General features: G+C 39.0%; 1 protein-coding gene across 1 annotated transcript in view; it reads right to left on the reverse strand.

Annotated features, from left to right (window-relative positions):
* Positions 1 to 2,441: 2,441 nt before the first annotated feature.
* Positions 2,442 to 21,930, reverse strand: part of LOC149222992 (squalene monooxygenase SE1-like) — a 132,075-nt gene continuing 112,586 nt past the window's right edge. The window contains exon 8 of the mRNA XM_089385703.1: positions 2,442 to 2,936. Within this exon, the coding sequence (XP_089241829.1) occupies positions 2,805 to 2,936 (132 nt within the window). The 3' untranslated portion in view covers positions 2,442 to 2,804. The remainder of the gene's footprint in view (positions 2,937 to 21,930) is intronic.

Consider the following 21,930-nt stretch of genomic DNA (forward strand, 5'->3'; position numbering starts at 1 on the left):
TTCTAAAAAAGAGGGACTTCTATATCTATATTTCATCTCTCGCTATAATATGTAATATATATAACATTTCATTTTTGTATTTTTAACTTGTATATGTATATATATATATATATATATATATTCTTCATCATGTCTTATTTTTTGAGTCAACTTATCCCATGCCATATATTCATATTCATGTGTCCTACATGTCTCATGTCTCAATGTCATGTGACTTAGACTATACACAGGGGTGTGTGCACCCATACACGTGCGTGTGTAGAATGAAGCTAAAACATCACCAATAAATAGGTCTAGGGCTTACCCGTAACACCCAATGCATCCCACAAATCAAGGAATTAAAGTCAAACTTATTCAATTTCCAAATCCCTATATCAAAGGTACACCGTCCCAATAATGATTTTCACATTTGACCTCAAAGTTTAGTTTACACCTATACTAACATAAAAGTTGATTCACAAACATCATTCAATATTTTCCAATTCACGAACTTCATAAAGCAAATATTGATTCACAAATATCATTTAATATTTTCCAATTCACAAACTTCATAAAGCAAATATCATAACAATGGTTTATCAATATGTGGATTTGTGCAAATAGCATAACAGTAAGTTCCATACAAGTTTGATAGACTTCAATAATGTTGATAATTTGAAACCAAGAGAAAGATTGTATTGATTACATTCTACTCTAAAATTATTTTTACAATTTTCACTCATAAAGACGATGTTTCATAAAACAATGTCAAAGTAAAATTATATGATTACATTCCACTTTAATATTGTTTTTTCAAGTCTTATTAAATGAGAAATGTTTACAATTTATTAAAATAAATTGTTTTATTGTTTTCATAAAGCAATGTCAACGTATTAGATATTTATTGGGATGTATTCAAAATATATATTTTTGCTCAAACAAGGTTTTGCCAATTAAGCTATTGTTCTTTTTTTTGGTTTTGGTTCAACTTAGATCCATTGATCCATTGTAGAAAATCATTTCATTGTCTAACAAAAAAATTAAATATAAATAAATAAACAAGGAAAATGATAAAATAAGTATTGGGTTTTGGTCTTCGATTAAGACCTAAATTACTTTTGATTGGCTACAATCTCATTTTCCTCAAATGTTGAGGACACAAGTTGACGACCCAAGATCTAGAGACATTTGGCAGAAGTAAAGCTCTGCTACCTTATAAACCACCAGCGGGTTGTTTCAGATGGTGGTGTGTCCTTCAATAATAGTGATGAGTCATCCCACATCCATGGTTAGCAGCCAGTGATGACTGTCCTGTCTGCTGGTTGACAACTAAGTTATGATAAATTTTTGCAACCTTTAGATGATAATAATAATAGACATAATCTTCCAAAGGTTGAAAGTAAAATTAACACCCAAGAAATAAAGATTTTGAAACCATATGATAACCTCAAAGTTACTCATCTTAAGGCCAATATGATATTCTCGAAATTATCTACTACTCAAAAACAAATAATATGCCATAGCAGAGAATATATCTTTTGGGAACCTCAAATTTCTCAATCTTCAGGTCATTTGATATCCTCAATATAATCTTTTCTTCAAAACAAAAACTGTGCTACAGTAGGGAGCATATGTTCAATCTATATGATTATCCATAAAAATGGAGCCATCTTTAAGCCCCTCTTTTATATGCCAACTTGCGGAAGTCTGATAATTAGACCCCGTAGTTAGGCCTAGAACTATAACAATTTGACTCATGGTAAATTTTGAAGCTAGCATGCTGTTTTACAGCTATGCAAAAGGAAGTTGACAAGAGAAAAGCAAAAGGAGAGACAACCAAGAGTAAAAAGGCAGCATTGCATGCAACTTTTCCCTTTGCTTAATATAATGGAAAAATATGAACTTGAAAATTTCTGTGAAGAATGTTTCTGAATTTTTCTGTCACTTCCAAGTTCCATGACCTATGTTTATACTATAACCTAAATTTTCCAGATAGAACTTCGGTTATCTTTAGTTTTCACAATTGTTCTATAATAGCCTCTCTGTTGGTACATGCTATAAGATGGCTTTCATGCATAAAGTATGGATGGACACATGCATGTACACGTAACACGACTCTGCTACCATGATAAATAGTCATTTCATGCTTTTCCTTCTTCCTCCGACAAAAGGCTTGGTCATACCAGAAAATATAGTTGTATGTTCCCACAATGGAAAAATCAAATCTATATCCAGAAGAAAATATGTACAGAAGCTTTTGAAAGCTAGTTCTTTGGTGACTTCAAGAAAACGTTATCAGCTATAAAGCAATAAATTTTGGAGAGCACACATTAATTTTCACAGCAAATGAATTAGTTTTGGATATAACATTCAAATTCTTCCAATTTTCAGTGTTCCAAATAGAATGCTATTCATAGTCGTTCAAATTGAAAGCTAAGAAATGTATGCATTTTAACAGGCAGTTAAAAGAAGAAAGAGATTGAATTTCATTTCTTCCAAAAGGATCACAAAAAGAAATCAATCCCTAACAAGGCAAATTATCTCCTGATAATCATTAACTGCCACTCCCTCCCTTGATACAATACACAGAGGCCAGTATAACGCAATAAAGTTTGGAGAGCTTACATTTATTTTCCATGCAAATGAATTACCTTCGCATTTAACATTCAAATTCTTCCGAATGGCATGCTATGCATAGTAGTATTGAAAGCTAAGAAATGGTATGCATTCTAACTAACAGTTAAAAGAAGAAACAGTTTGACTGTGACTTCTTCCAAGAGGACCAAAGAAATCAATGCCTGACAAGGAAAATTGTCTCCTGATAGTCATTGACTGTGACTCTCTCCCTTGATACAATGCACAGTGGTCAGTCTATAATATGCAGGGACAGTGTTAGGAAAGAACATCTGTCTGACTCCTTCTGCCTGAATAATTGGAAGCATCATATTGGACGCACCCTGCCATAGTCCACAGGGACAAATACATTAGATTAAGTCCACAATATATGAGCAATCATGACTGACAAGAACAATAAAAGAGCATATCAAACTATGAACGCATGCATGTAGAAGGCTACTGTGGTAGAAGATAATCATATCACTTCTATAAAAATCTGCTGGAACTGCATCTAAGTAAATGTCTACTGTTTACCTGAAAATTATGCTTATTAGATGTGACCTAAGTCATCTGACACGTGGATTCGGGATTCATAGGATACGGGGATTCAAGTGTCAGATTCGGACACGTTGACCCCCCGGAACAGGACACGTAGGATTCGTTATATATTATTTTATTAAAAATATATATATTAAAAGTTAGATATTTCTTACGCAAATTCTCATTAATGATAAAAATTCATTGATTTCAAACATAGATCTTCATCTAGATGTTAGTTTTACTGTTTACAAAGTAAGTTAGTAACATTATAGCAATTAGCATGCATAATACATACAAAATTCAAATATCTGCATGAACCCTCACAAACCTCATAAACCCTCATAAACCTCATAAACCCTTCCAAACTTCATAAACCCTCACAAACCCTCATAAACGTCATAAACCTCATAAACCCTCACTTTTTTGGGCTTCGAATCCCAAAATCGGGACATGATGTGTCCTAGACTCCTAACAGGACACGACCGGGATTCGATGGTGTCCCGTTAGGACACGTCGTGTCCCATTTTTGGATTCAAATTCCCATCGAATCGTGTCGGATTCGGAGAGATGGCCTGTTTTGGACAAATCCGGTTTCATAGGATGTGACTTATTCTCTAAAGAGTCAACCTGCAACGTAGGCGACAGGGTTCGAACCCATGGTTCGGGTTCGACAACTATCCAAATGGAATTCGAATTTGATAACGGTCAGATGAGTTTTGGATTGTTGAAAGAAATGTAACTAGGTTTGGTCTTCATAAATGTACTTTTGATATTGTATTTAATCAAGAAAAGAAATATTATTTTTATAATATGTGTCAATGAGTTTCTTGCTCATTGAAATAGGTCTAGCACTATTTAAAGTGCTATAGATGAGTCAAATAGTCAAAAGAATAACTTGAAGACCTTAAGGGCATCTTATACCTTGTATGTATATGTATTATGGTCAAGAGAATACCTCCAAGCAAAGTCACAAGCATCCTCCAAGCTACGACATCCCTGAAAGAAGAAATCCGAAGCATAAGAGCAGTCCTCAAGTTGGCCTACAATCAGTTGACAAGTCGGCCTACATACAGTTGACAAGTCGGCCTAAATGGAGGGACAGACCTCTATATATAGAGGCTGTCCACTCCTCTATAACGCATTCATTCAAGCTCTGAAATTAGCGAAGAGACAAGCGAAGAAAAGGAAGTTAAAGGGAAGTCTATAGGGTCTTCAAGGGCAGTGAGGAAGAAGTATATAGAACCGAAGTTAAGGAGATCATTTCTGGGGCAGCTACAGCCACACGTGCGAAGTTAAGGAAGGATGCCTGCGGTTATGACAGCAGTCACTAACAGCTCACCATATCTCATTGTTTAGGGCTCAATCCAAGCCTACAAGACCACTCTCTCAAGCGAAGGATCAAGGAGGAAAAGTGAAGGTAAGAGGGCTGTTCTAAGGCCCATTACAGTCACACATGTGAGGGAAAAGGAGGCTGCCTCTGCTGTCATAACAGCCCTCCCATTACAGTTATCCAAGTTAGTTGATTGGTGAAGAGAAGAAAGGAACCATCATAGGAAAAGGGTCTCATCAAAGGTCTCTTCTCTAGAGCAAGTGCAACAAGGTTTACTAACAAGTTGAAAGATGAATGAAGTGCCGGAAGTAGGAGGACAAAGTGCCAGGAAACAAAGTATCGGAAGAAGTGCCAGGGTATATGGTCTAGAAAGGAGTGAAGACTTGACTTGTGCTTGAAGGACTTCTTTGTGTTAAAATTGGCAACTAGGGCCAAACTCCATGTGGGTCATCTTATTAATGGAAGCTGAGATTTTTCTTGGATCCCTCTCATCGAGAAGTGTAGGATTTATCTAAAGATAATCCGATTCCGATAAGTATCCATGGAGATATGAATTTATTTGTGTTATGGGACAATTCATCAAGGTCAGCTAACAACCAAATAAACCCCACTTGTGCTCAACGTTTTAGTATAAATAGAGGTGGCCTTCAAGTCATTTCAACAAACTTGGGATCTCTTTCTCTCTACTTGTCTTTGGGTTTTAGTAGGAGGAGAGATCCTAAGGGATAACACTGCCCTAATGCAGAGGGTATAAGTCAGAATTGTCGGGAGTAGTCGGCATTGCCAGAACTGTCGGAACTTCCGGGAAAAGCTAGAACTACGGAACAACCGGAATTGCCGAAATTGCCGGAACATCCTGAGCATCTGTCTCTGAAGGAGAGCAGCATGCAAGGGACAACTAACTAACATTGGGACAGTTGTATGGTACTTAGCAACAAATACACCAAGCATACAATGTTACAACTAGCATATAAGGGACAGTTAGCATACAATAGCAAGCATGCAAAGGACAACAAGCATGCTAGGGACAACAAGCAAGCAAGATGCAGCCAACACATAGGTCAGTATGGAAACATGGTGCAGCAATGGCACATAATGCAGTACAATGATGGGTACAATCATGATTAATGAAGCATGATGAGATGTAGCATAGTGATGATGGGTGCAGCATGGTGCAGCACGGTGAGGTGCAGCATGATGACGAAATGCAGCACAACGATAGGTGAAGGAGTCACCTTGGAGAATCAGTTGAAGCAACATGTCTTCAACTGATCTCATGTATCATTTTCTTAGAGATGATCTATGCTCTTATTTAGGTAAGTCAAAGTGTTGACTTTCGTTGTAAACATACTATTTCTCTCTCTCTCTGCTGAACTATTGAAGAACCTATAAGAAGAATTGATCAAGGGTTTCCCCACACTGGGGTTTGTCCCTTGTTAGCGCCACATCTTGTGTCCTCTTGTCTTGGCTTGTCTTCTACGATTTATGTTTATGTTCTATCTATAGTTTACTTTAATGCTCATGTGATTGCTAATTTGGAAAAGATATTGAGCTGACTGTGAAAATTGAAATAAATTGCTCTAAGCATAGAACATACCTAAAATTAACATGGTATCAGAGCTAAGGTGAAGACAATGCCCAAGCAAGAGTGAAAGAGCAATCACCGAAGACAATTGGGAAAGGACAAAAGGATCAGTGGATTTCTCATCCCTCTTCAAATTCACTGAGGGTGAAGTCGAAGCAGAGAATATTATCAGAATAGAGCAATAGAAGTTTCTGATGGCATACCTAAAAATCACTTCATTGGGAAGTCTGGATCTGAGGGTGGAAGGAAAGGAAGATTGCTTGGTTGCAATAAGTTCGGCCATTATACATCTCTTGATGAAGATAACAATCATTCCAAGGACATCTTCAATGATCAAAGGAATGACAGGTAATGCAGGTCATCAAGGAAATGGCTGACTCTTCAAAGAAAGCAAGGAACCCCAGTATGAAGAATCAAATGTTGTTTTTGATAAGATAAAGAAGCGTTATCTTGTATTGGCCCTCTCCTTCAAATTCTTTGGGAATCTGGCTTATTGATTGTAGTGCTTCAAGGCACTTCATCGGATAGAAGGGTGCACTCTTTAATTTGGTAGAGATGGAAACAATCGTGGGATTATACTTGGAGCCGATGCCACCTATCCCGGAAAGGGTGTAGGGAATGTTACGCCTCAATTAAATGAGGGTAACTTGATTCATTTACAGAATCTCTTTTATGTACCTGATCGCAAGAAGAACCTAGTGTCCATTTCAGCAATGGAAGTCAAAGGTTACGAGGTGGCACTCATCGATGGAAAGGTACGTGTTTGAAAATATAATTTTCAAAGATGTTTTTGAGTTTAGGGTTGTATCAAGTTGCAAGAAGTCCACTGGGACCATGTCCATTGACACATAGCACCAGAGGTCTGTGAGTCAGATGGTGACAGGGATGCCTGAATTCAAAAAGAGTATGAAAATACATGTCTGAGATGTACTGAAGGAAAATCTTATAAGGGGACCATTCCCCTCATGCAGCAGGTCCACAGTTTGGAACAACCCAAGGAGTTTGAGATTCATGATCGAGAATCTCATGTATATAGGTGGAAGAACGCCCTCTATGGTTTGAAGCAAAACACCTCGGGCGTAGTATGAGAGGATTGATAGCTATCAGATGAAACTAAGATTCACTAAGAGTGAAGACGATCCAAAACATTGTTTGAAGATTGTGGATGATAGACCACTCATACCAGCACCTTATGGGGACGACCTATTTCTGACAGGTGCAGACCCTCTCATTTGCAGAAGTAAGAGGGAGTTGGATTCCGGATGAGGAATGATAAACTGCAAGCCTGTGACTACCTCGAGGATCTTAACTTTCAGAAGTTATATGGTAGTTATGTTAGACCAGATTTGGGAAATGCCATTGAGTTACATAAACTCATTCGCGTTTACGTTCTTGGTGAACTTCCGTCCAGATATATGTTTTGCAGTTAGCATGGTGAGCTCATATTTGGTTGAGCCTCACTGGATTGGTGCCAAGAATCCTCTAAGATATCTTCAAGGCACAATCTCTCGTGGATTGAGATACACTGCCGGAAACATGAAACTACATGATTATTCGAACGCTGACTGGGCAGGCAGTGTGGAGGATCACTAGAGCACTTCTCAGTGTTGGTTCTCTTTGGATTCTACTTCGATATCATGGATGAGTAGGAAGCAAAAGTTGGTTGCTATAAGCACCGCCGAGACCGAATACATAGCTATGAGTATTATCTCGTGTAAAGCTGCATGGTTGCAAAAGCTCTTAAGTGAGTTGTTTGTACACATGATGAATACCACTGTGATTCTCTGTGACAACCAGAGGGAGGATTCGATTATTGAGGAATCCCGTATTCGATGATTGCTCCAGCGGATAGACATCAAATACTGCCTTATCTGGGATATGGTAAGTTGATGAGCGAGGAAGCTCTATCGCATTGAGACTGATGTACAGGTCGCAGACATTTTGTTAAAGCCCCGGGGAAAGGTCAAACCTGTGACTTTCCTGAACGACTTGGAGTCGTTGAGAGACCTTCTTATAAGGGTCTTGCATGTTGCATGCATTGACCTCTGGGAGCTCTGGGGGGCTTGGGGTACTCACTGGAGCAACATACAACCACAGGGCGACTCACCCTCCCCTGGTGGTGCGCTATGTACAAGATGACAAGTTCAACCTTCCCCTGTGATACCCGGTGGTGACTGTGGAACAAGATGATTAGTTCTCTTGTGGGCCAGGATGATTAGTTTTCCCATGGAAACTGTGGAACAGGATGATTAGTTCTCCTGTGGGCCAGGATGATTAGTTCTCCTGTGGGCCGGGATGATTAGTTCTCCCATGGCAACTGTGGAATAGGATGATTAGTTCTCCTGTGGGTCGAAATGATTAGTTCTCCCATGGCAACTATGGAACAGGATGATTAGATCTCCGATGGGCCAGGATGATTAGTTCTCTCGTGGCGACTGTGGAACAGGATGATTAGTTCTCCTGTGGGCCGGGATTATTAGTTCTCCCGTGGCAAGTATGGAACATGGTGATTAGTTCTCCTGTGGGGTGGGATGATTAGTTCTCTCGTGGCAACTGTGGAACAGGATGATTAGTTCTCCTGTGGGCCGAGATGATTAGTTCTCACGTAGCAACTGTGAAACAGGATGATTAGTTCTCCTGTGGGCCGGGATGATTAGTTCTCCCGTGGCGATTGTGGGGCAGGATGATTTGTTCACCTGTGGACAGGATGACTATTTCTCCTATTGAGGCATCCTACCCATGCATTCTGGGACTCATGGGAAGTACCTCTCATTTGATCAATGAGAAGGGAAATGGGGTTAAAACCATAGTAGTAATATCGATGGACGCATTGATGTATCTACCGTACTCCCTTTGCTAGGATGACCTCCATTGATCTGGGATCAATGAAACTGATTTGGGATCAGCATGAGTGGTTTGAGACACTCTCTTGTGATATTGATCTAGAATCAATAAAACTGAATTCGGGCTAGTAAGAGTGATATGGCACACTCTCTTCAGATGAAACTGACTTTGGGTCAGTAGAGAATGGTATGAGACATTCTCGATCAATTCTTCTTCTTCATGGTTCAGCAGAGCAGTGCAGGGCACTGATGGCAGAGATAGTATAGTCGGACATATGGATCAGCGGATGGAGTTCTCCCTAATTGAGAGGGAGTGTTAAAATTGGCAACTAGGGCCAAACTCCATGTGGGTCATCTTATTAATGGAAGCTGATATTTTTCTTGGACCCCTCTCATCGAGAGGTGTAGGATTGATCTAAAGATCATCCGATTCCGATAAGTATTCATGGAGATAAGAGTTTATTTGTGTTATGGGACAATTCATCAAGGTCAGCCAGCAACCAAATAAACCCCACTTGTGCTCAACGTTTTAGTATAAATAGAGGTGGCCTTCAAGTCATTTCAACACACTTGGGATCTCTTCCTTTCTACTTGTCTTTGGGTTTTAGTAGGAGGAGAGATCCTAAGGGATAACGCTGCCCTAATCCAGAGGGAAAAAGCCAGAACTGTCTGGAATAGCTAGAATTGCCAGAACTGTCGGAAATGCTGGGAACTGCTGAAACTGCCAGGAAAAGCCAGAACTGTCAAAACTGCCGGGAAAAGCCGGAACTGCCAGAACTGCCAGGAACTACCGGAACAACCGAGAAAAGCCGGAACTACCAAGAATACCGGAACTGTCGGGAAAAGCTGGAACTGCCGGGAATAGCCGGAACTACCGCAAAATGCCGGAACTACCAGGAATAGCCAGAATTGTTGGAACTGTCGGAATTGCCGGGAATAGCCGGAACTGTCTGGAACAGCCGGAACTGCCGGGAAAAGCCGGGACTGTCAGAACTGCCAGAACTGCTGGGAATAGCCGAAATTGCCGTAACTGCCGAGAACAAACGAAATTGCCGAAACTGCCGGGACAGCGTGAGCATCTATCTCCAAAGGAGAGCAGCATGCAACGGACAACTAACTAACATTGGGACAGTTGTATGGTACTTAGCAATAAATACACCAAGCATGCAATGTTACAACTAGCATGCAAGGGACAGCTAGCATACAACAACAAGCATGCGAAGGACAACAAGCATGCTAGGGACAACAAGTAAGCTAGGGACAACAAGCAAGCAAGATGTAGCCAACACATAGGTCAATATGGCAACATGGTGCAACAATGGCACATAATGCAGTACAGTGATGGGTACAATCATGATTAATGAAGCATGATGGGATGCAGCATAGTGATGATGGATGCAGCATGGTGCAGCACGGTGAGGTGCAGCATGATGACGAAATGCAACACAACGATAAGTGAAGGAGTCACCTTGGAGAATCAGTTGAAGCAGAATGTCTTCAACTGATCTCATGTATCATCTTCTTAGAGATGATTTATGCTCTTATCTAGATAAGTCAAAGTGTTGACTTTCGTTGTAAACGTACTATCTCTCTCTCTCTCTACTGAACTATTGAATAACATATAAGAAGAATTGATCAAGGGTTCCCCACATTGGGGTTTGTCCCTGGCTAGCACCACATCTTGTGTCCTCTTGTCTTGGCTTGTCTTTTGCGATTTATGTTTATTTTCTATCTGCAGTTTACTTTAATGCTAATGTGATTGCTAATTTGGAAAAGATACTGAGCTAACTGTGAAAATTGAAATAAATTGCTCTAAGCATAGAACATACCTAAAATTAACACTTTGTCAGGGGTCTAGGGTTTGGCATTCATCAATAGAAACTTCAATAAGAGAAATTCACTAATGGGTTTTCCTCTCAAGAGGAGAGTTTTTGGCCCTGGTAGAGAGCCAACATCTTGTGTTCTTGTTTCTATGTTTTGGTAGCAGTTTGATGAAGTACACACACATGTACTAATAAGAAGAAGAAGAAAAATAAGCTAATAAGGAAAAGTAAAAATACTCCACAAATTGTTATCAAGTAACGAAGAATCACACTACACTTGCCCTAGATTCTTCAACATGGTATCAAAGCGTAGGTGACACATCAAGGAAAGGGAAACTCAAGAACACTCATCAAGGGGAAGCATCTACAAAGTTGAAGCATCAAGCCTAAAAGTTTCAAATCACTTCAAGGACAAGAAGGGTCTACAATCCATCATTCATCAAGGAGATCTACAAAGCTAGAAGAAGAACCTTACATAAAGGCACCTACAAAGAAGAGCAGATTGGAGCAGGACCTACATCAAGCTACAAGTCTTCAAGCAAATTTCATCATCAAGCAAGTCCACTTGAAGAACATCAAAATCCAAGGAAGACAAGCCATCAAGCCTTCAAGGAGGAAGCAAATCCATTTCATCTCAAAATCTATCACGTAAGTACATGTCCCCTTCCGAATTTACATCAATGTCTTTTTGCAAGGAAAGCTATAAATTGGTAGGTACCAATAACTTTCTTGCATGGAAGAAGAGGACTAATCTACTTCTCCAGGAGAATGAACTCCTAGAACATGTCAAAGGTAATATCACTATCCCTGCTAAGGAACAAACTCAAGCCGTAGCCAAGTACAATATGAGACAAGAGCTCAAAGGATTCTGATAGAATCAATCAAAGACTCTCTCATTCCCTGTCTCCAAATTTGAGACATCGAAAGAAATTTATGATAAGCTAGTAGAGCTATTCTCGGTATCCACAACCGGAGAAGCAATACCTATGAGGAATGAATTGTACAAAATGAAGATAACAAAGGAAGGAATAGCTCCCTACTTCATGAAAATCTTTGAAATGAGAGATCAACTTCAAAAGCTTGGGGAAGTCATGTCTGACAGAGAGATAACAACTGTAGTACTCAATGCTCTACCTGAGGATTGGGGAAACTTCACATCAAGCATATATGCCAAGAAAGAAGCAACCACTCTCAGTGAAATGTGGTCTCTATGCTGAACAAAGGAAACTAGACTTAAGGCAAAAGAAGATGTGGGATCAAAGGAACAAGCATTTGCTACCATGGCCAAGAGAAAGGGTAAATTTGGAAAATTTGGTCCACGAAGAACAAACAACAAAGACATGTCCAAAATCCAATGCTTTGGATGCCAAGAATACAGACATTACAAAAGGAATTGTCCTAAGCTTAAGAAGGACAACAACAACAAAAGAAAGTGGGAAGAAGCTCACATAACTCAAGAAGTGAAAGAAGAAGGAAAGAAGCAAAAGAAGAAAGATCCTCTAGATCTCTACTATGACTAGGTCAAACTCTTTACTTCTAGACTTCTTTCAAAGTTTTGAGTAGTATAGGAACATGTAGGAATAGAATAAAATTGCATGGCTAGAAACATCCTCTAGAATCTAGAATCATGATGTACATAGAAGTTCTAGATACTCATGAAGATGTAGCATTATGATAAGAACAAAAATGCATAGAAATGTCTTCTAGAATAAAGGAGCATGGCAGATATAGCTCAAGATAGTCATGTAGAAGAAGCATACCTAGTATAGGACCTCATCCACGATGAAAAGAAAATTGATCATGCTTAAGAATCTTAGAAGACCTATATCATCAAAAAAAAGGAAACATTTGCAAGGCAAAGATCTTTAAGAACACGCATACCCTATTTCAAAAAGTGACGTACCTGTCCTTGTCCTCATCCCCGAACCCACGTTTCCTAGCAATGTAGGTTTTAAGAGATGGCTTCATCAAGTTTCCAGCCACAGTTTCCACCATTTACAGGGAAGAACTATGATGTGTGGGCCATTAAGATGGAGACAACATTAAAGGCTTATGATGTTTGGGATTATGTCAAGTTGGGATTTCTAGAACCTAAGGATGAAAAAGAACACACTCTCACTAATGCAGAGAGGGAGCAGTGAAGGAAAGATAAAGAGAAGAATGCACAAGCGTTGCAACTTATCCAACAAGGTTGAAGACGTGGTCATAATCTTCAAGAACACTGCTAGGTCCAATCCTTGTTGGATAAGTTGCAACGCTTGTGCATTCTTCTCTTTATCTTTCCTTCACTGCTCCCTCTCTGCATTAGTGAGAGTTTGTTCTTTTTCATCCTTAGGTTCTAGAAATCCAAACTTGACATAATCCCAAACATCATAAGCCTTTAATGTTGTCTCCATCTTAATGGCCCACACATCATAGTTCTTCCCTGTAAATGGTGGAAACTGTGGCTGGAAACTTGATGAAGCCATCTCTTAAAACCTACATTGCTAGGAAACGTGGGTTCGGGGATGAGGACAAGGACAGGTACGTCACTTTTTGAAATAGGGTATGCGGGTTCGTCAAGGGTATATATATATATATATGAATTTGTATATTTTCCAATTTTAAACTAGAAAAATAAAATATTCATGATTTAAATTTTAAAGATGTAAACATGCACATCATTGAACATTCAACATTCACTTTGAAATTTCAAAAATTCTAGTTTGATATCGAGTGCAAATTGGGGTTTACATATTAATAAGAATCATGATATATGTCAATTGTCATACTACATTCAAAATTTGCCTTAAGGCATCTCCAAACATGAACTAGGAAATTCCAAAATAGTAAACAATGGCTTCCTCAAGCCATGTCATCAACATCACATAGATCTTCAGTCAGCGTGCTCTTCAACTACATAGCTACAATAGTAATGAACTTAACATAGCTACAATAATAATGACATTTGGCTTACACAATGAATCTACAGTGGCCATCTCTAGGTCGAAACTGCAGAAAGAGAAGTAAAAAGGCCAAGCTTGAAAAAAATTACAACAAAATCAGTAAAAAATTGACCCTAATGTTCTCGATTTTGGGGTTCCATGGACCTATTGTAGGGGTTCGGTGCACCCAATTAAACAAAAGAATCCAAATTTTGGTTGTGAAGAACTCAGTGCTTCCTTGGAGAACCTAGTTCTTTTGGGTGTGTTTTAGAATAACCCTTACCTGATACTAGGGGACGAGAACCCGAGACAGGTTCAAGAACCCCACCCTTAGGTTCACGAAACCATGCAACATAGCTTAAAACACTTCTCTTCAAATAATAATAAGGACTCCCTTTTTTTAATAAAAAAAACTTTTGAAATTCTTAACAAAACCCTTTTCAAACACCCCTTTTAAAAAAAACTTTAATAAACCACCCTTTTTTCTATAAAAAAAACTTTTTGAAAGCCTTTATAAACTCCCTTGGCCTTTTATACAACTTTATAGTACCTCTCAAAAAAAGGAGCCCACGTGACCTTTTAATAATAAAAAATTCAAAGCTATGTGAATTGACAAAACCTTGGAACTGAAAATCCTTTGGATGCATGGCCTTTTTAAATAAGCCTTGCTTAATGCACCTTTTGAGAGAGGGGTGTTGCGATGAATTAAAAAATCATCGCACCTTTTGAGAGAGGGGAGTTGCGCTGAACTACAAAATGGTAAGTTGGACTTAAAACATCCTTTTACACTTCACAACCTGCGATGGTTCTCCCTTCACGATTTTTGAAAATCGTGTCTTATTCCCTCTGATTGATAGCTCTGCTGGCTCCTCGGATCTTCTAATATTTCCTCGGCTCTGATACTAATTTGTTGTAAAAGCAGAGGAGGAAAGGAAAAATATTTCACATACAAACAATAACACGAGTTGCGACTCTTCTATTGATCACACAAACTTGACGATTGCAGTGAACCCGGTGAGGAGTATGTATACTTTTTCGACTAGCGACTTACTCAAAATAATTTCAACATACACACACTCTAAATTCGATTTTACCCAAAATAAGACTGGACTCGAACTCACTCAGCTTGATTCAGTTAACTGACACTCTAAATTTAGACAACCCTGCATGTGAGAGTAATTAGCTATCATTAACATGAATGTGTCACGCATAGGGATTTATCACAATGCTAAGTCCTGAGTGCAACGACTCATGAGATATAGTGCACAAGGGTATAGGTTCGAGGGTTACAAAGTTTAGAGTGAGGTAATCGGAGCTATGGAGGGAATCATGATGGAGAAATGTCGTGGAGCAATCATGTTGGACTAGCTATTCGTGCCATTAACAGGATTATTTTTTTTGGAAAAATTCAAACCCTAGTTCACTTCAGCGAAACCATGTTTTTTCCATTAAATTCAATTTCTAGTTCAAGTTCGACATTGGGTTGATATGATTTGGTTTGCTTCGGTAGTGGTCCAAGTTGATTCGGTTTGATTTTGAGGTTCGCTGAACCTCAACGAACTTCAATTTTTTTTCTAAGTTTGTTGAATTCCGAATCTAAAGGTTTAGGTTTAGTGAACAAGGAAAATTTTCAGGCCAAAATTTCGCTAACTATCTATTTTTTTGACATTTTCTGAAAACAATATTCGCCCATTTGGTTAAAAACTCGCCTATTTTTACATATATATGACTACATGGATAATATTCGCCAAAAATCTATTAATTTTAATAGCAAATTATATGGTTTTTTGTTGAATATTCGACTACATTCTATATGTATGAATTTTCAAACCAAAATAGTCTCCTATATAATATAAATAGGAATAATATTTGAACCCTTAAAAAATATGTTGGAATTTCTAAGTCTAACTATTAGAAATCCTTTCTGTACTTTCTGATTTATTTCTTCCTACTTGTTCTGTTGATTAACAAATTATTTACCATGTAAATACTGAAAATCAATACAAGTACAGTCTCAACACATATAGATCATCAACTGAAGGAAAAAGAAAAAGCACACAAGTGACACCGTTATTTTTGGACTAATGTCCCCGGAAAAACCCAATGCGGGAAAACCGGTGTAGCGATCTAAGGGTTTTATTATTAAGCAGTTTCAGAATACACCCTGAGTGCCAAAAATGGCTCACCCAATAGAGAATGCCCTCGGTAGTAGTACCTCTCAGTCGGAGATAGATATTAGCCCCAACCTGCCCCACGAAATCTCCCAACGTGCGTCAACCTCTCTGGCCCAGCGTTAGCATCTTTGGCCTAGCGTTAGCCTCTTTGGGCTCTGCGTCAGCCTCTGGAGCCTCTGTGTCTCCCACGCTGGCCCTCTCGGTCTCTGCGCAGCTCCTGGCTGCCTCTGTGTGGCCGCTGACTGCCTTTGTGTGGCCTTTGACTGCCTCTGCGTGGCCTCTGGCTGCTTCTACGTGGCCTCTAGCTGGCTCTGCATCAACCCTCTCTCGGCTTCTGTGTTGATGCTCCAAGTACTATCTCTGCGTCTCTGCTAGCATTCATTGTCCCTCAGTTGCAACTCTAATCACTTCTTTGATTTCCTCAGCAAGCCCTGCCCCAAAAAATCGAACTCTTGATCAACTTAGTGTGTTCTCCAAGTGACCCTCAAGCCTCCTCTTATACTTTTCTCGTTGACAATTCAACGACCAAGATTAAGTCCCTAATCAACGACTAAGATTAGATCTGGCTTGATCCATGACTTTTGGACCATTCTAACTTAGTTTTATATTAATTCACATTAATATTTTATTTTCCCTAAGTTTAGACTTAGGGACTCCATTAAAAATATTAATTATTTTAATATCTCCCAAACTGGTTAGATTCTGCCCAAACCATTTCTGGGTATTGGAGATCTCATGTGCTTTAGCCTCTCCACCAATTTTCGTGGCTAGAGCACATTTGATGCTGCCGCAAATCAACAAAATACCCTGTCAGTGAACCTTATGACTTATCGTGCAACTCCATGGTTCTAGGAGTGATGCAAATGGGAAGGATACTAATTGGTGATAAATTCCATAATAATTTCTCCACGAATGACAAATTCATTGAACCTTTTCATTTGAAAACATTGGGAAAAAATGCCCTAAACATGACTATTACCCACCAAAAGTGGGTAACCCATAGGAGAAATTTTTTCTCCTCAATTGATAGCCAACTAGCCAGCAACCCCATGAATATAAACACATAACACTATGCCAAAATTCTCCACCTATTGCTCCAATCAAATCTTGCTCCCATTCAGTATTGCTTCTTGAAGGAAGGTGTATCATCTATCGATAGGTATTTTAATAATTCTTGCAGTCATTTGTATGCATTTAATGTTATGGGCATATTAATATGGATTACCGGGAAAACTGGATTATTGACCAATCTTGATTGTATTCTTGTTCCCACACTTCACGTGGGAGGTTAGTCTTTGACTCTAGTCCAGTCGGACCTCCTTTAAGACCTTATGATTTAGGAGGGGCATGCATGTCCAAGATAATCCATTCTTACCACTTTCCATTCCTCTCAGTTATGCACCTCCATTATTTGGGTTGGCAGTCATTCGTCATTGGGATTGGCACCCTTCATCCACATCCTTAAGTCAAGGCCTAGAAACTTGTCCACGTAGGTGGATGTAGTTGTAAGAAAGATAAAAGCATGTAAAGCCACAACGGAATAAAAAGTAAAATGCAAATTATCGTTGGGACTATATTTAGCACATGGAAAAAAACCTAGCATGAGAACTGCCCCCTCATTAACCATCAAGTAGTTCCTCAAGCATTTAATGCTTTATCTAAAGAAAGGAACTCTTGAAAGTCCCAACCCCGATGAGCGAGAAATCGCTGCATCTTAAAGGGGCACTGGAAAAATATAAAATAAAGCTTGGGATCTTACACTATGCACCAAATAAAGCTAAATGATGTAAAAGGTGCACTAGAGGGGTGGAAAAAGCAGGCCAAGGAAAAGGGTAACTCATGTTGAGTTACCTCCACTATTGCTCAACCCTTACATCTATACACTCAAGATGTTGAACCCCCATTAGCTAGTTTCATGGCTATGGCACCTGTCTTGAATTCTTTCCCACTCTATTACCACCATTATCACAGACACCTATGGATTGATGGACTTAGATGGGACATGTCATTCCCCTTAGGGAATGGAAACACCTAATAGGGTTGTTGACCAAATCATCTCTAACATAAGTGAGGCAACTTGTTTACAGGTCCTAATATAGTTGGAAATTTGAAGGTGAGTTTTGTGTGAAGTATTCTTGTGGCCTTAACATTAGATATGGTCCACTATGATGCTTTAATGGGTTTTCTCCCTAATGATGGTTGATATCACTTGATCTTGAGAGGTTTATGTCAGGTGGTGTTATCACAGAAGCTAAATCGCTTGAGGGATGGGCTAGACCTCTTTCGCACCACTCCATGGATCATTGTGCCCCATTCCGAGAACAGTTCTAACCTTCATGATGCAGAGTTGCCCCTCCAAATATGACATTGGGATGTGAGATGATTCCACATGGTACTTGATGCCATTATGTACCTCTAGGTGCTAAAACGCAAATCCAATGGGCTTAGGCATTGGACTACTTGATGATGTGCCCAGATGGACCCAAGATGCCCCAGGGTTGGCCTTGACACTGTTTGATGGGCATTGCTAGTTTTAGGTACCATATGATGGTTGGTCATCGTTGAAATGGCTTGGGAGGACTTACACATCACTCTTGGACCCCAACACTCACACCTAGTATGATGTCACATCAATCCTCTTAACCCTTGAAGGGTGATGCAGAACATATTCTAGATGATGTCATGGTTTAGGAGGCAATTTATGGAGATATACACATGCACTTTGAGCATTTCTTGGAGTGAGGAGCACTCATGATCCATTTTGTCCCTTGTTTGATGCTCCTTGAGCACTTATGGAGGTAGATGTCATGGTGGAGATCCTTATTTCTCACATGTGTGGGCTATTTTTGACATTTATGTTATGTTTTTTAGCTATCCTAAGGTCGGCTTGTGACCTTAGACTTGTTGAACACTTAAAAAACTTGTCTTGGAGATTTGCTTGTAAAATTATGGAAATAAAGCATGTTAGAATTCATATAAATAGAGGAGGTTGTATTTCATTTTATCATCATCATTCACTCATCACACTCTCCTCTTTGGGAGTGAACATTAGTCCTTCGGTCTCTATATGACCTAAATGTGATCCTTTGTCGTGTGAAATGCTCTTGGATATGATGTCTTGATTGAGGATGGTTCCCTATGATTGATTGAAGTGATTCTTGTGGAAAAATTTGTAGTTTTTCTTATGTTTACCACATGTACCTAGATATCTCACCTCTACCTCCTTAAGATTTCATAATTTGAAACACCTCAAAAAATAAGTTATAGAGAAAATTCCAAAGTCACCTATTTGAACCAAATTTAATAAGCATTTTGAAACCCTACCTCCTGCAAAGCATATCTCTAAAAGAATAGCATACCAATCATTGAAATTTTTACCACATGTACATGAAGATCTCGCCTCTATCTCCTCAAAATTTCACAGTCTGAATTATCCCAGAAAAAAAATTTACAGCGAAAATGCTAGGATGACGCATTCACTCCACAAAACACATTTTTGCTTCAACAAGAGAAACATTTTTGCTTCATCGTAAGTTGTTTCCTTGTGTAGTGGATCTAGATAGACCCTATCCACATACAAAATTACAGATTTAGCTACCAAATGAAGGTTTTTATAAGGCACAACACCTTGGCTGTTTATAGCCCATATTATTTCTTTAAGCACCCTTGAAAATGACATGCATGACCCCACAACCCAAGCAAATATGACATTCTCTTTCATCCACCACCCGAACTCAAACTCAATTTCCATCTTTTCTTTGTGTTATTGTTGCTAAGCTCTCCTTTTCTCCCCTTCATACTACATGAATTCAACTTCGTTAACCTTAGGGAAGCCCTTGTTAACTTAGGTCCAACCCTAGTCTAAGGTAAAAAAGGGCAAGGCCACTGAGGTGACAATGGGCACCATACCTAAGTTTCCCTTGGGGTCTCACACTTGTGATTAGGACTTTTGTAGCATGTGAAACTTTGGGAGGTAACAAGCACACAAGACATCCTTTCACATCTTTGGTTATGTCTAGTGCCAAGGAAGTTGTCATGAAAAAGGTATAGGCATAATGCCTCCTTCCTTCTCCATCTATGACTATGTAAATCTTTCTTCCTATCCCAAATTGTTCTTAAAAAGGCATGTTGGGATATTAGATATCAGGAAGTTGCTTAAGACCAACTTAGTCTAAAGTAATAACTAAGTGTGATAATTTCCTTGTGGGCCTTTGTGCTTTCATATTTGACGGTTAGCATTCTATCTTGAGCATAATGATTCAAAGTCCTCTTATTCTTGGTATTCATGACACATTATCGATGACCTTTCACCTCATTGATTTGTGATATCTATTTAAACATCACCAAGGGTCATTTGTCATCAATGGCCATATGTCAATTTAATGCCACAAGGCAAAATAAAGTATTGTATTGTATGCAGTTTTTCCTCCTTGAGAAATGAATAAACTTTTTTATTCCTCCATGGATGTTTCCTTATTCAAGATTTTACTATATAAATATCATTGTCTCTATCATTGGTTTGGGTGAATTATTTTATTGTGTTCATTCCTTTAGTTGCCCATTTGTTGATTTCAACACAAGGTTGGTCTTGGTATTATGTGTTAGATACAATGTTACATTTATTGTTATCGGAAATTTATCACTAGGGTCCAAAATTTAAATTATCAACAATATCGGGGAAAATATAAGAAATTATCAGGAAACTTAAAAAAATACAAATATAACCATTTTTTCAAATTTTTAACTTCTGAAGCAACATCAACATAAAATAAACACATTGCCACATAAATATGAAAGTAAAATTGATATATAAGATGTATAAGCTAAGAAACCAGATTCGCTCCCCTGGCCCCACGTGTCCTCTGGATCGTGTCCTGATTCCAGAGCATGTGTCATGCATTTATGCCCCCCGCACGCCTTTAAAAGTGTGATTTGGCCATCCATTTCTTCACCAAAGTCATTGTGGGTGTGTGAGCGCTAAGAGCAAAGGGCGTGGGAGAATTTTGGAGGCGATTCAAGCAACAGGTAAGTGCATTTTATCTCTTTTTTTTTGCATTTTTATTAGGAGTTTGCATGTGCATTTGTTTTACAAATTGTGCATTTTATTTTTATTTTTTTACAGCATTCATGTCTCAATCAAGGGCAGCAGGGAAGAGGCAAAGTAAGGGGAAGAATGTCCCCATTGGAGAATGTCCATCCTCTTCCAATTTCATCAGGGTCTGCAAGTGTTCCCTATATTACAAGTGGGGCTGCAACAACAACTTCAAATGTTGAGGGAAGACAACAACCTCAAGATAACAAATATCCCTTGTGGAAATATGTCACAAGAGAGCAAGGGTCAGGCAACAAGATGAAGGGAGGAGGAAATGTTGCTTGGAAATGAAACTATTGCAAAAATCATTTCATGAGCACATATTTCCGTGTGAAAGCTCATTTGTTGGCTTTATCAAGTTGTGGAGTTGCAGCATGTACACAGGTGTCTTTAATTAAGAGGAAGGAAGTGGAAAAATAGACCAACCTTGGTATGGCAAAGGTGGCTGAAACATCTATAAAAAACAAGAATGAAGACCTCCTTCCATTATTGAGGAAAAGCAACAACAAATTTCCATTTGAGAGTTCTGGTGGGGGGGGCAAGCAGTGAAAAGAAAGGCAATGGCACTTGGTCCAATGGGCAAGATTGTTTAGAAACAGAAACGGGAAGAGCTTGATCTCGCCAATGCATTTTTTTCTATCAAAACTTCATATCCTTTAATGTTGCACGCTCAACTTTATTTATTGAGATATGTTGAGCTCTAACTCAAGGGGCTCCATCAAGGTATGTGCCTCCTAGGTCAGAGAAGCTAAGAACCACATTGGTGACAAAGGCAAAGAAAGAGGTGAACAAAATGCTTGAGCCTATTAAATCAGCATGGCCAATATATGGGGTTAGCATTGTTTCTGATGGATGGATAGATCCAGCACGACACCCACTCATCAACTTCATGGTGTCTTCCTTGAATGCTCTAGTTTGCTTGAAATCAGCGGATGCACTTGCACAATACAAGGATGCACAATATATGGGTGACTTGTTTATTAAATTTATTGAAGATGTAGGTGTTGATTCTTGTGTGCAAATC

Source organism: Pinus tabuliformis, chromosome Q (assembly GCF_031772625.1).
Source record: "Pinus tabuliformis cultivar Carrire ecotype Pingquan chromosome Q, CPIR1, whole genome shotgun sequence".
In the NCBI taxonomy this organism is placed as follows: domain Eukaryota; kingdom Viridiplantae; phylum Streptophyta; class Pinopsida; order Pinales; family Pinaceae; genus Pinus; species Pinus tabuliformis.